This window comes from Hippoglossus stenolepis, chromosome 5 (genome assembly GCF_022539355.2).
Source record: "Hippoglossus stenolepis isolate QCI-W04-F060 chromosome 5, HSTE1.2, whole genome shotgun sequence".
NCBI lineage: Eukaryota > Metazoa > Chordata > Actinopteri > Pleuronectiformes > Pleuronectidae > Hippoglossus > Hippoglossus stenolepis.
In genome coordinates this window covers 12,552,547-12,566,882 of record NC_061487.1, presented here as the reverse complement: position 1 = coordinate 12,566,882, position 14,336 = coordinate 12,552,547, and the positions used below count along the sequence as shown (strand labels likewise).

At 39.5% G+C, this 14,336-nt stretch overlaps 2 protein-coding genes across 4 annotated transcripts in view; both read right to left on the bottom strand.

The window, feature by feature from the left end:
• Positions 1–4,553, bottom strand: part of cd82b (CD82 molecule b) — a 31,462-nt gene extending 26,909 nt beyond the window's left edge. For both annotated transcript variants that reach the window (XR_007032714.1, XM_035157055.2), the window contains exon 1: positions 4,418–4,553. The gene's annotated coding sequence lies outside the window, so the exon portion shown is untranslated. The remainder of the gene's footprint in view (positions 1–4,417) is intronic.
• A 4,662-nt stretch (positions 4,554–9,215) lies between these two features.
• The window catches only part of tp53i11b (tumor protein p53 inducible protein 11b), a 39,409-nt gene continuing 34,288 nt past the window's right edge, over positions 9,216–14,336 (bottom strand). For both annotated transcript variants that reach the window (XM_035156953.2, XM_035156952.2), the window contains exon 8: positions 9,216–11,814. In XM_035156953.2, coding sequence (XP_035012844.1) covers positions 11,681–11,814 — 134 coding nt within the window. In that variant the 3' untranslated portion in view covers positions 9,216–11,680. The remainder of the gene's footprint in view (positions 11,815–14,336) is intronic.

Here is a 14,336-nt window from a genome sequence, read left to right as displayed (position 1 = left end):
ACTGGCTGGTTAAGAAAAGTTATGTAAAGTAATGTTTCATGAGTAGAAAATGAGTCACTTGTCAGTGTACTTCTTTCAACAAGGACTTGTATGTTGTATTATCAGTAAATAACTTTTGAGTCACCTTGGAAACAGTCAAATATCACAAAATAACACCTCTCATTTATAACCGCAAGACTTAAATATCCCTCTCATTAGCAGAATGTCTGTGTTTACATGCAAGTGAAAAGTGAAGCATTAACATCCTGGTTTCCTTCTCCTTTTCGATAAGAGCATCATCACAACAGGAAATAAATGACTCTCACTTTAATGACCAAAAAAGGTTATTTAAAAGGTATTAAAAAAAGACAACAGACATGTAAATGTGCTGTCATGTTTACTTGATACTTAATTAACAACTTTACTTTATTGTTGTATCCATGTTACAATTACTTAATTATATTATTAACAATACAAACTTCAAATACTCTTTCTCTAATTTAGGCCTGGTCTACACTACTGCGGATATTTTCTTAATAGAAACGTTCCCCTTGATTTTACAATATATCACAAAACGACAACAAAAGCTCAAATAAGCATGCCGGGGCCAGTAGGTGGCGATAAAGTTTCCATCGACTATCTGTTGAGCGAAAACATGGTATTCAAAGTAATATTGGGTGATGCAGACACCCGGGGAATGCCGTTAATGTGGTGCAAGCAAACTTGTAATTAGACCTAGCAGTGCTAACCAAACATCTTTCACAAATGCACAATGCAGCGGGAGGTTCTCTGCACAGATGTGTTCACAATAGCAACAAATCCTCCGCACTATTCAGGCGAGAGGTGGAGGAGCCAGGTGCAGAAGACAGAGGCAGGAAGTGATGTATTTACTCTGCTGCGTAGATCAAGTGATTTTGTTGACGGCACCCTGACGCAGTTATCAGATCTTATCACCACAAACTGTCGAGACATCTACGTCTGTGTTTTTTTCGCCAGGAGAAATATGTTTTCTTTTAGTTTTTTCCATTTCTGCATCTGTCACAAAAAGAGCTTATAATGACATCAGGATTCACAAAGTCACATCACAACACCATTAGTTATTTTAGTGCAACCAATATATGAACAAATAAATACTGTACATCTTTCCCATCCAAAAGACTTGGCTGGGTTTAATCTTTATGTGGACGACACAGTATCTGTAGATGCTATTAAAAGACAGATGATGGCTGTTAAATTCACTCAATAACCTAAATACCACTATAAAATTCATGTTTTCATACCCGAAAACAGCACAAAGCCCAAACCACACAGCACATACCCCTGCAAAGTAGATAATCCTAAAAGGAGATTGTTGGCCTTTATGTCTAGATAGCGAACAGCAGTGGAGATTAAAAAAAGGCTTAGTTATGACTACCATTGTTTGTTGACTGAGCCCTGACCATGTGAGAACAACTCCTAAAATGCTTTAGTGCTACTTATTATATTTTTCGAAAGACAAATTAAATAGGCGAACAGGCCCAGCCCAATTGATTCTGAAGCAGCTAACTACATACTGAGGTTGAGAGCAGAGCCAAGCCAAACCATAAATACAGCCAAATGATTTTTGCAGAACTTCCATGCAGATAAACTGCAGCTTTAAAGATTAATTTCTTCCTCTGTCTACCAAGAAAAACCTAAATGCACAGGGCTCCCTGAAAGTGAAAGACAAATCTCTTCCAAAGTGCAAATAAAGACGGGAAAGTGCGATGGAAATTCAAATCCGAGCCAAACGGCACTTCCAAGGCACAGTGTTACCTTGGAGAAGAGCTACAGTGGTATTAGAGACAATGCAGTTTATTTGGACTGGGGCAAGAGAAGAAAGGTTAGAGGAGGCTTGAGCAAATGAGTCATCTGAACTTTCCAAACTCTGTGACCTCACGCGGCCATGTTTTTTCCCCCCTTCATCGGCCCCAATCTCCCTCCCTGTAGTTTGGCAAAGGTGTGATCACCATTACACTATTAAACACCTCTTATACTGAGGTGTTCCATTGAAATCTGTGTTTCTTCGCTGTAAAAAGAGCAAGTTCAGAAGTGCGGGGCACAGATATGATTGTGAAGACAGCATGAGTGGGTGACAGCACCGACTGTGTCTGTAATGGACGCAGCATGGATCAACTACAGCCCTGTTGTACAGGAAAAACGCCAGGCCATGTGCCAACCTCCAAGTACAACCTCCGATCATATACAATTCACTGTCACATCTGTGAGGTCGTCGTGCTGGCATGATCCTGCCGGCATCGTCTTGGTACTAAACCCTTAATACCATGTCAGCAACCTGCTTTAAACATCTGCTACGGTGTCATTCATCCATCTGTTCAGAGAGGATGTAGTCTACAGCTGTGTTTGTGACTAAACAGAAATGGTGAGGAAAGAGTTTCACCAGACATTTCTACAAACAGCTACTTGTGTTAATTCAGCTTTACCGCTTTCCTCCCAGAGGACTAAAGCTGGAAGCAATGATTTTCTTTTTTTATTATCTGATTATTGTTTATCTGTATAAATGTTTTCAATCATTTGGGTCATGCGAAAGCTGTGGTCTAGACAATCCTTCAAGAGTTTAAGCTTCAACGAATTCTGTGGGATGAACGGGATTTCCCATCAATGGTACTCTAATGCCATATGACATAGAGGGGGGAAATCCCCCCACTGGAGTTCAGTGCCCGCGAACTTTCCAACACCCAGTGGAAATGATGAAGCATCTGTAGCATGGTAAAACAGAGCCCATGTGGCCTTTAACCTGAATATCAGTGCTCATCTGTTTAATTATTTATATCATTTACAGAAAAGAATGATGCCTTACAAGTTACCAGAAGCGAACCAATGTTCCCAAAAGTCAAAGTATATATTTTATAATAAATTGTCAGCTCACAACGCTCTACGACAGCTTTCCAAAAGACAGCATGTGGTTGTATGAGCTGTTAAAGACTATGTTATCCAGTGATATACTGCAGTGCATAGTCACGACAAGCAGCTGCTGAATACATGGCCAGCTGAATGCTGATGGAGACCAAGTGGAACCCTGTGTCTAACCCAAAAGCTCACTTTTCTACGGACATATTTTTTTCCAAGTCAAGGTTATGAAAGCTTTAAGTGACTAAGAGTTGCTTCTCCTTGTAAACTATAATACTACCAAAAAATTAAGCTGATGCAAGAAGGATTAAAAAGTACTGCGGACTCGATGCCTTCATTGAATATGTGCCTTCCACATAGCTTCTATATAGTTTTGCCACAGACAAACCCTAGTACAGCTCACCATAGAGACATATGATGACCTGTCAAAGATAAGTCTCTGCCCCATCACTACAAGGAACCATGAGACATCTGTGCCAAATTCTTTGTAACGTTTATCTGCAAACAATCGCACTTTCAAATTGTTTTGCAGCATCATCAAATTTCATCCACATTAGGGGTGTTGATTCTATTGTTATTTAAGCAAACAACACACACAGTGTTTTTGCATTTGCTCTCAAACCCATTGGCTTCGTCACTGAGGGTAAAAAGTCTCATAGGGACTGGGGGACTTTTAAAAGTTCCCACACCAAGTTGAACCATTGGATGCTGTGATGATGACTGTTCTCCTGACACACTGACGAGAGGACTGTTATTCCTAAGAAGTGAAATAATGACATTCCACCACTTCTCGGTCTGGGAGCAATGAGTCAGGCTGATCCTGGAGGTCCTTCAGGTTCGGCTCTTTTAGAATATCCCCAGGTCCCTGATATGAACACTGGTTTCTACTTGTTGTACTGATTCCTCCTGTTCCTACTGGACGTTTAAAGGATCTTTAAGTGATGGGGGACAAAACCCTGAGTGTAAAACGCACTGTAAACTGGATTTAAGTTGTTATCAAACTAGTTTACATGGATGTTTTATTTAAATCTAACAGTCTTTTGAGTAAGACCTTGTAGAGGTGAGTTTTAAAAGGGCTTAAAAGACCCAATCTGTCCCCATCGTTTCCATTGGAGGTGCACCGTGGAGGGACATTGTACTGGTTACTCTACACGGGGGAGTACTCGCAGTATTTACAGCGTGGAGCCGGGCACCTGACCAACGGTTTAAAGCTTACGTGGAAATGTGTTGTACGCACAAAGTGTCAGAAAGCGAAGAGGAGGCAGAGAACGTGACGGTACAGCCCCAGTGACAGACGCTACGGTCAAACACATTCTACGTGTTAACCTTGAATACACAGTAAGTGGTTTTAACACTTCAGTTTAGTAACCCTAACCACGTTAGCTAACGACACGCCGACATTAACCGTAACCCTACCCAGCTATAAACCGCTGTAACATGGCAGAAAGTGGGTTTGTTCACCAACTGTTGTTCCGCGGCTAGAGGAAGTTTTCTAAAAGACAAATAAAATGGCAGCTAACTTGGTGGAAATATGAGGAAAAAAACTTACCGGGACTTCAGTGGAGGGGGTAACAGTTGTCTGAGGGTCGACCGTCTCCTGAGCTGTCCACACTGTGACTGCCCCGCGTGTGTGTGTGTGAGAGGGAGCTCCAGGACGGGCGTGGGTGCGTGTGTGTGTGTCTGTGTGTGTGTGTTTAACCCTCTCCTGTCCAACACCAGTGGAGCAAGTCTAACTAAGATGTAAAAGTACACTTAATATCCTAAGTGTACTTGTACTCTACTGTATTACTGCACTCTATACTGCATCTACTGTATTTTCCATTAATGACACGTTACACTCACACTTTATTCTTCAGATGGTATTTCATTTCTGCTCCACCATTATTGACACCTCAAGTTATTTCAAAGTGAAGATGTGTGCATACAACATATATAGAGTGATTATCTCACTTCTTAAGACACATCTCTATAGAAAACCTTTATCGTGTGCTGTCTATTGCCTTTATATCTATATATTATTATTATTAGTAGTAGTAGTAGTAATGCTAGTATAATGCTTGATGCATATTAAAACAATCAGTGCAACAGCAATGGTATAAGTCGCTTAATCAATTCATTCACTTTGATGGTGTTTTCATAGATCCAGTTTTTTGCTTTACTTTATAGTATTTGGATTCAATTTTCTATTCTTAATTATTTTAAATTCTATTTTGAATTCCTTTTATCTATTTCTAATTATTCTGAGTCAAAACAAGCAATGTAAATGTGTCACTTTGGGCTCAGGGTAATTGAGATGGCCATCTCCTTTCTGAGTTTTTGCAAGCAAATTAATTTAGGAGATGAATCCAGAATGAATTGTCCTATATGGTTAAACAAAAAAGCCCCACCAACCACAACACTGAGCTCTTTATTTTGCCTTATTGCATAACCAACAGTGATCTAATAATTTTGTATATACTTGAAATAAAGTTTTCTGATACTTATTTAATACTTATTTCCTGGGAAGTGTTAGTACTTGTACTTACATAAAAGACCTGAATACTTCCTTTCCCACAACACCCAGGCGTATGTGATGACACATCATTACTTCATTGTCTGTTTCCTTCTCGTCAGTAAAAATCTGACATTGTGGTGTGCAAAATCTTCAGCAGACAATGAGCAACCTCTTCCAGACATTGCTTTATATTCTTTAGTGGCGTCTAATCTGAACTACTTGATTACATCATAGCCATACTATGAGTCTTGGTATAGTGCTGTAGAAATAGTGGCAGCCTGTGGTAGTCAACAGTAGTAATTTCAGTCCTTGTTATAGAAATGTTAGAAAGAACCTTTATGTGGTTAGACTATATACTCAGCACATGTCAAACATTAGACAGAGATTTTCTTATATTCAACCTTTATTTTAACTCGGAGAGACATTGAGGTAGAGACCTAATTTATGCCAAGATGAAACAAATGAACAAAAAATCCAAAGGGAACATGAGACAAAAGAAGGAATAAATTAAAACAAATCGCAATAAATAGTAAAAAAATAATGAGTCAGATTTGTAAAATTGTGACAAAACAACTGATTCAGCTCTTTCACAGAGGGGAAGGAAGTGAAATAAGGTTAAATTAAACATTTCAGATGCCCTAAGGATAGAAATAAGGCAAGCTTTTGATTGTTCAGCATTTCAGGTTACAGGAGCATGGGCTGCAGAGTCTACATGCTCAGGTTACAGGAGCATAAAGAGAAAAAATGGATTCTCAAAGTTCAGTGAAAACCGTCCTGCAACATAATCCAATCATTTGTGCATGTTTGGGAGGAGCCAAAGTTAAAAGACAGAACGAAAGTAACATATGGGTGTAAAAAAACCGTCAAGGCCTCATAAATAAATAAAACCCAGTCTGTCGTGCCTCACAATGGGAGAGGACCACCCAAGCTTGGGATACAGTGCACAATTATAATTATCACTGGTGATAAATCTTAATGTAGCGTGATAAACAGTATCCAAGGGCTACAGAGTCATAACTGAGGCGTGTCGACAAAAAATGTCACCATAATCCAGTACTGGCAAGAAGGTTGTCCCAATAAACACCCTTCTACTATGCATCAGAAACATGATTTACTCCGGATTGCTTAGTTTGCTCTCATCCATCCAGATTCCACCATGCTTGTACTCCATGACTTGTATTCAATTATATAATATTTCCATTTAGTTTTGAGTGCAACTTCCAAGTCAACAAAGCACTTCTGTAAAGAATTAACAGCAGAATGTATCAGATCTGAAATACATTACAAAATAGAATCATCAGCATAGAGTGAACAGAACAGACCCCAGCATTGAGCCTTGAGGGACACCTTTTATATAAATTCTGAATTGACATTTTCAATAGTCCCAAACAGCTGTCTGTCCATAAGGTAACATAAGGAGCATTTGTAAGCAATTCAATCAAAACCTATATTATGAAGTATTTTTAGAAGCAATATCTGACTGACTATATTTAACATCCCAAAAAGTATAAAAATACTTCATACTGAATATAAAATAAACAAAGTTTGTCCTGACCAACCAAATTCTTTAGATCTTTAACTTGCAGTGCATTGGTCACTTCAGCAGAAGAGAATAGTTGTAATGTAAAACGAGGGCTTGTAGTTGACTGGGTGTCTGGATTAATGACAGAAAGAAAGGCTACTGTATACATTTCATCAAACACATCACCAGCAGATGTAAAATGTTTATTTAAAGCTGCACACGTCTGTTTATTGTCTGATATTGCACAGCCATCAGCTGTGTTAAGAGGAGGAAAGGAAAGACTTGTGGTTGACAGAATTTGCTGCCTTCCAGAATCTTTCGCTGGAGCTGAATACGATTTGAGGATTAGAAACAAATAATAGTCAGATTCAGCCTTTCTTAATGTAGGCGTGCATTTGTTCCTAAGATGCCTAAAAGCAAGAGAGCGATTGGGATCCCCAGCATGCTTTTTTCCTTTCTTTAAGGAGGGATGACATTTCTGCTCAGAAACAAGGACTTGACCCATTTTAAAATCTATGTTTGTTTAAAAAGGGGCCTGCTTATCAAATGCTTGGGTTACGGTGATATTATCCAAAGTTTAAAAAAAACAAACAGTTTTAAGCTCACAAAATAATTAGTTATGATCATAAGAAACAACATAAAAATATAAACAGAAATTTCCAGTCCAGTCTGCTGAAAAATTATGCAAATGTTTTATTTACGTATATGTTAATCAAGTGGTGTTGCTGGTTAAACTGGACCAATTGTTTACACAGCATTATAAATGATCCATTGTGAACCATTCTAAAATACTGTGTGCCACCATGCCTGAAGACATAAGCCAGGACTCAATATATTAAATGGAAAGTATGGGGAGAATGCATACACAGAGACACGTGGGAGCCTTTTGCCTATAAACAACCTTAAACACACATACATTTCCTGTGACACACAATCCTCCTTTTCACCGCGTGCCCAGTGTGTGTGTGTGTGTGTGTGTGTGTGTGGAAAGAGTGAAGTTAGACTATGTGGCAGGATACACCAGGTACATTCATTTAAATTCACTGAAGGAATCCTGGTGAAAAACCTGTAGATGATCGTGTTGTGACACGTTCACCAGCCTCCAAACAGAAAACACCAAACAAAGGGTGACATTACATCACAGCTATTAAGTTTGTTTGTTGAGACACGTTAGAGCAAAGACGCACATTTTTAATTGTCGCGTATTTTGCAGAATTTGACGGGACATTTTATGGAAGTCTCTCCACTTTCCAGCAGAGCGTATTCTGTTCAGAGCTGCTACAGACTGTCAGCTATCAAATCAGTGGATAAAATAAAATACTGCCCTCCTGCTGCTGGGGTTACAGAGATGTTTTGAGGTAGAAAGCTGTTCTCCACCTTCTGTCTCCTGTGATGTCAGGCATGGCATCTGTGGTATTTCGGTTTGTTTGAAATTGTATGTTAACCTTGTTTTTTTTAATTTTTTTTAAATTTAATGTCTATAAGAGCTTGGGTTGAGCATGTTACCATTCCAGTAGACATTCTAGCTGTCATATTCTGAAATACAGTTAAAGGTTCAGTGTGTAAGATTTATGTGAAAAGGAGTTATTGGCAGAAAGTGAATATAAAATAATCCTATTGGTTTTCACTAGTGTTTCATCTAAATTGTACAAATTGTTGTTTTCTTTAAACTAGAATGAGCCCTTTATATATAACTATAATATACTATATATAATATATACTTTATATTTACATCTGGAGCAGGTCCTGTTTATGGAGGCCGCCATGTTTTTTACAGTAGCCCAGACTGGACAAACTTAACACCTTTTGAGTTTTTATGACAACTGAAGGCTACCACAGGTTCTCTTTCATGTTTGGAAGAGGAGGGTGAGGTGAGGGGTGTTCAGCTGCAACATGCAACTCCATCACTACATTCTACACACTCAACCTTTAAAGCAGGAATAACAGCCTTATACCACCATTACATTTTGCATGATTGGAACTTGAGGGCTCCAGCATTTAGCAGGAAAAAATATATTTCTGATGCTGAAACATTGAATTGATTGATTCATTAATTAGTTGACTTGCAGAAAACTAATCAGCAACTATTTAAAAAAAAATGTAATCAGAGGATTTTCAGTTTTTCCTAAACTGAATGCGTTTACTTTTATATTGGTTTGGTTGGACACAGAGTGATTTAAAGATTCAAAATTTTGCTTTAAGAAGTTGTGATTGTGAAAATAGTTTTTGTAACTGGATTTCTTGTGATTTAAATGAGTTCAGAAAACAATATATTATATATAACATATTTCCATCAGACAGGACAACAGGGAACAAAGTCGATTGCACCACTTTTGAAGTCTTCAAAATAAACAAGTATGTTTTTTATTTCAAACTAAATAGTGGAAATCCATAACAATTCATTTCTGAGGTACAGTATCGCACAAATATAGGCTACATAAAAACACAATGCTACAACTTGGAACAGTTTGACCTGGTATGCTAGTCACAACAGTACAATATATTTTTAATCTACATGAGGGAATGAAAAGCTCAACTTACCATTCCTCTAAAATTTAAAGGACACAACTTACCAATGTAATATCTGGACTAATTTATGTCAGAAAAGCCGGAGGATGAAAGAGCCATTTCTTCGCCTCCCTACTGCCGCACATCCCCCCCGACATTGCCCATCCCTCCTAAAATAACCAGCTCTACAGACTTCTGAACATTTCACTAGGCTGATGATTTGAGGCCTGCAATATCGACGGAAATGGAACAGCATTTCTCTTGAACTCAATAATTACCATGCCAGTCAGGACAGAGCAGTAGGCTGGGGCATACAATGTCACTCAGGAGAGCTGCATTTAATTAAACACTCGAAAAAAAGGATAATTACTACTTTTCAGGAGTAAGGAAGACCTCACCCAAGTTTCACGTTCCCTATCTGAACTGAAAACTCACCCAAAGTAACGAGCACATCTGCCTTCGGCGCTGGACTCGCGACTGCAAACCCACAATCACTGTGACCTCAGGACCACTCCCTTCTGGGGCAGAACTCAACGTGGTCATTTGCAACAATATGGACCACCTTTGGAGGCGTCCTGCAGAGTGTTTCTTGTTTGACTCAAAATGATGTTTCAAATTCAATTTACTGCACGAGTCAACTGTCTTTTTGACTGACCTTATGTGCTGCAGAGTTTTAGCTGCAGAAAACGCAGTTACCATTGCTGGCGTGCTAAACCAGAGCGAGGTTATCACATGCCTAAGGGCAGAGGTAGAAAATGTTTCAAACATATTGATCGGGTGTTAACTGAATTTTAAAGCACAGGGAGTTTAACTACCTGATAAATGAATGTTGCCTTTTCAAGATTTAAGTCATTTTTGGATAATCCATCCATTTACCATCTTTATTATCAGCTTTATGTTCCTGTTGGAGGCAGCTTGCTACACTTTCTGAGCTATTAATATTTCTGGATTATATTGCATGCAAGTTGTCGAAACACTTTAGAAAATCTTAACTAATACTGAACAAGTTCCCTGTTCTGTTCACAAGAACACCACAAAATGGTAAATAATTTTATTTACATATATACAAAAAGTAGGTTGCAGTGTTGATGACTGTTTTTAAGAAGCTTTAAGGCAAGACTAAGGATATGGTTTATGTAAAAACTGTGCTACATCACTAAGGAGGAACCACTTCAGGTGTGTTTACCCTGACATGTGACACTAGCTCTACAGTAAAGGTCAGAATGTAAAAGTCTCTCTGTAAGATCACTTGGGCTTCGGTCCTGTCGAACAGTGCACACACAACAAGGAGAGAACCGCCCGTCTTTGAGTCGGCTCACGTGTGCGTTCCATCAACATTACATATATTAATCTCCGACGTGTAAATATTCTGTACAAAACTATTCCTGTTCACTTTGGTAGAATCTCATGACTGATACCTCAAAGAATAAAAAAAAGTCACCATTTCCCTGAAAACATTGTTTTGATTCAGCATTTCCTTTTGGGTAAGTTTGAAGTGTGAACGGCTGATGGGCGTGATTGAGGGTATAAACTGACCTTAGGGAGTTTCCATGGTGTGCTCAGCAGTATAAGAAAGGGTTCATTGTCACTCAACAAGCGTTTAGATCATCTGACTGCACCTGAATCCTACACTAATCCCAGCTGCTGCTTTTCCATCTAGCGCGACCGGTGGGGAGTTTGTCAGGGACGCATGCGAGAGCGCACACATCGAGGCTTCACTTCAGCATACATACAGTGTGTGTTAACATCTACGGCAAACAGGAAACATGTTAAAGCACAAAGTCTTGGTCCTTGAGTGGGATTAAGAAGCCGTGTCCAGATGCCTTTTTTTTAACCAAACAGATAAATACGAAATACCCATTCTAGAAATCAAGTAGCTGTACATTTAGAACACAGTCAGATGTTTAAAATTACTCTGTACTGTACATATTAAATCACAGGACTAGGTAATACAAGAATGCAATGCACTATAAACTGCTAACAGCACTCAGCACTGCACAAAGAACGGATGTGTGTCGAGAGGGGCTTGACCTCACAGTCCAGTGAGAGTAATTCACTTTCACTATGAGGTTTCTCTTTCTTGCTGTGGACTCTGGAATGTGAGACTGCGCTCATCTGGTGAATACTCGGGGGTCACAATAGGTTATGTGCCATAGAAAGGGGCAGGGGGCATCCGCTGGCAAAGAGATGCTCCAAGCCCCAGTCAAACAATAATCCAACCTTCTGACCCCACACGTTTGTGATCTTTGCTCGGCTGTCCCCTCCCTGGAAGTATCACATACAGCAGCTCAGATCTTCTTCGGCTTACGGCCCAGGTGGTAATAGTAGGCCATGGTGACCGCCAGGAAGAGCACGCGGCTGAGGAGCAGGAGCATGGCAGCATGGGGCAGGATCCCAATCTCCATTAATGTGATGGATGTCACTGAAATCACAGAGAAACATTACAGCACTTAAAATATGACTTTTTTACCATAAGTAAAAGGCACAATGAATTTGAACCTATGGGAAGAGGATCTGAAATTATAGGTTCATATTTTCCAAGTCTGCTCACATAGCTTTAGGTACATTGAAAGAGTTACTGGTCACTACAAGTGTATGTCTCTGTTTAGGTGCTATTCACTGGTAAAAAAACCCACTAACATCTGGCTTCTGTCTGCAATGGGAATGGATACAATCAGCATTCACTCCCAGGTTAAATTACTCCACAGGAGACAGGTTTTCATCAGCTTTTGGCTGACACTGCATCTTTTCTGGTGCAATGTTATGACAATCATTGAACTTCCAGGCATCGGCACATAAATAGCCATGAACATTTGTGTAATTATTGTTTTTCACATCCTGGGAACAACATGCAAAAGCGTTTTTTTCCCTTCTTCTTCGTAACGTGCAAGATGCAACACTGGCGAGAAAGCGATTTGAGAGACCTCTGGTTCTGGCACGTTTGAGACGTCGAAGAAAAAACGACATATATCCGCTAATTTTGGTGTTAAAGAGGTGTAGGAAGCAGCGGTGATCATGGATGCCACTTGGATGTGTGAAATGAATTTAATAAACCTTGGTGTGAAACTGTCTCAGACTGTCAGGCAATCAAACAACCAGTCTAAGGCATGATGAATGATGTGAGGTGAATGAGTGGTGAAGTGAAGCGCTATGATGTATCAGAACAAACGTCAAGTCAAGCAAAGTGAATTCTGTATGTTTAGAGCACATTTAAAACAACACATGCAGTGCTTAACAGAGATGAAAGTATGAAATTGTTTGATTGATGAATAGAATAAAATCAAAACACGTTGAAAACAGTGGCAGACTTCACAAAGGTTGGTCAATAGATTTGAGGGGTCAAGGAGTGAAACGCATATAATGTGAGAGTCGAAACACATCATCAGCTTGTGTCATGCATCTGCGCTAATCTTACGTTTTGTTTTGAAAATACTGCTCCACAAGGTTTCCCGCTTTGCCAGAGTCACATAAGCTCATATATAAGCTGCAGTTACTGCCAGTTTATTGTCTGCGGTAATGACTGGTTGGTTTGTAGATGTGGGTTGTAGCACAAGTCACACTATAAGTTGTTGTTTTCGGTTGCCAAAGGTCGGAGTGGTCATGAGAGGACGTCTGAGCTTGGACCACAGCTTTGAATTGAGTTACACAGATTTGAAAATTTTTGTTATCTTAGACTCAGATCTGAGTTTGAAGGTCCACATTAAAACTGTGACCAAAACCAAATTTTTCCACCTTAAAAACATAGCAAAGGTTCAGCCATTAGACAGATGCTGAAAAGCTGATTCATGCCTTCATTTCTAACTGACTGTATGACTGAAGTGCACTTTTTACAGGCCTCCCAAAGAAAGCAATAGACTCCAGCTGATTCAGAACTCTGCTGCTCGGCTGTTAACCAGAACCAAGAGGAGAGAACTCATTAGTCCAGTTCTGCTCTGCACTGGTTGGCTGATACACACAGGATTGACTTAAAGGTCCTCCTTACATACAAGGCTCTGAATGGGCGAGGACCGAGTTACATAGCTGACTTTCTGGTTTACTATGTCCCCTCTAGAGCACTGAGATCATCTGCAGCAAGTCTATTAGAGGTTCCCATGAACCGCCGACAACACATCGGAGATGCAGCTGTTGTAAACCACGCTCCAAAGATGTGAAAGAGACGGCCGCTAGATATCAGAGAAGCTAGTTCTTCTAAAAGAAAACTTTAAACATGTTCTTATGTTATTGAAAATCTGTTCTCTTATATCAATTACATTTTAACATGTTTTTATTTGTATCTATATTGTATGCAAAGCACTTTGAGCGGCATTTCTAGTATGAAAGGTGCTATACAAATGATGTTTATTTTTATTTTTTTCTTGTGGCTGTCAATGCAGAGACCTGAAAATCACACAGTGTACAAGGGCCTTGAGGCAATTCAAGAGGATATACAAAGCGTTATTCTTGGTGGGAAATTCCCTCTTTGTGTTTCCCTGGACAGCATCTTCAGCTGCAGTGCAGGAACAGTAACACAAAAAGGGAATTCTGTAACAAAGAATTTTGGCTCTTTGGAACCAGGGCTGTGGAATTTATCCACCATCACTAATTCCTTTGTCTGTTAGTCTGTCTAAGGTCCAGTTCATACAGGAAGCGTGTTTATACGGTTTTATATATATATATATATATATATATATATATATATATATATATATATATATATATATATATATATATGAGCATGTGCGTGTTGTCTAAAGCAGTGGTCCCCAACCCGTTGATCGCGATCTGGCTGCGGTTGCTCAACAGTGTCGGTTGTCTGTTGTTCTCACTGGCAGCATGTCCGCTACTGCCGGCGGAGCAGCTGGTTTATTTCCTGCATTTCCTTCAATACAAGTCAGATTATGTACTAAACTAAATGTCAGGACTCTACGGTATGAAGACATGCATCTTCCGGTCTTGCGATAACAA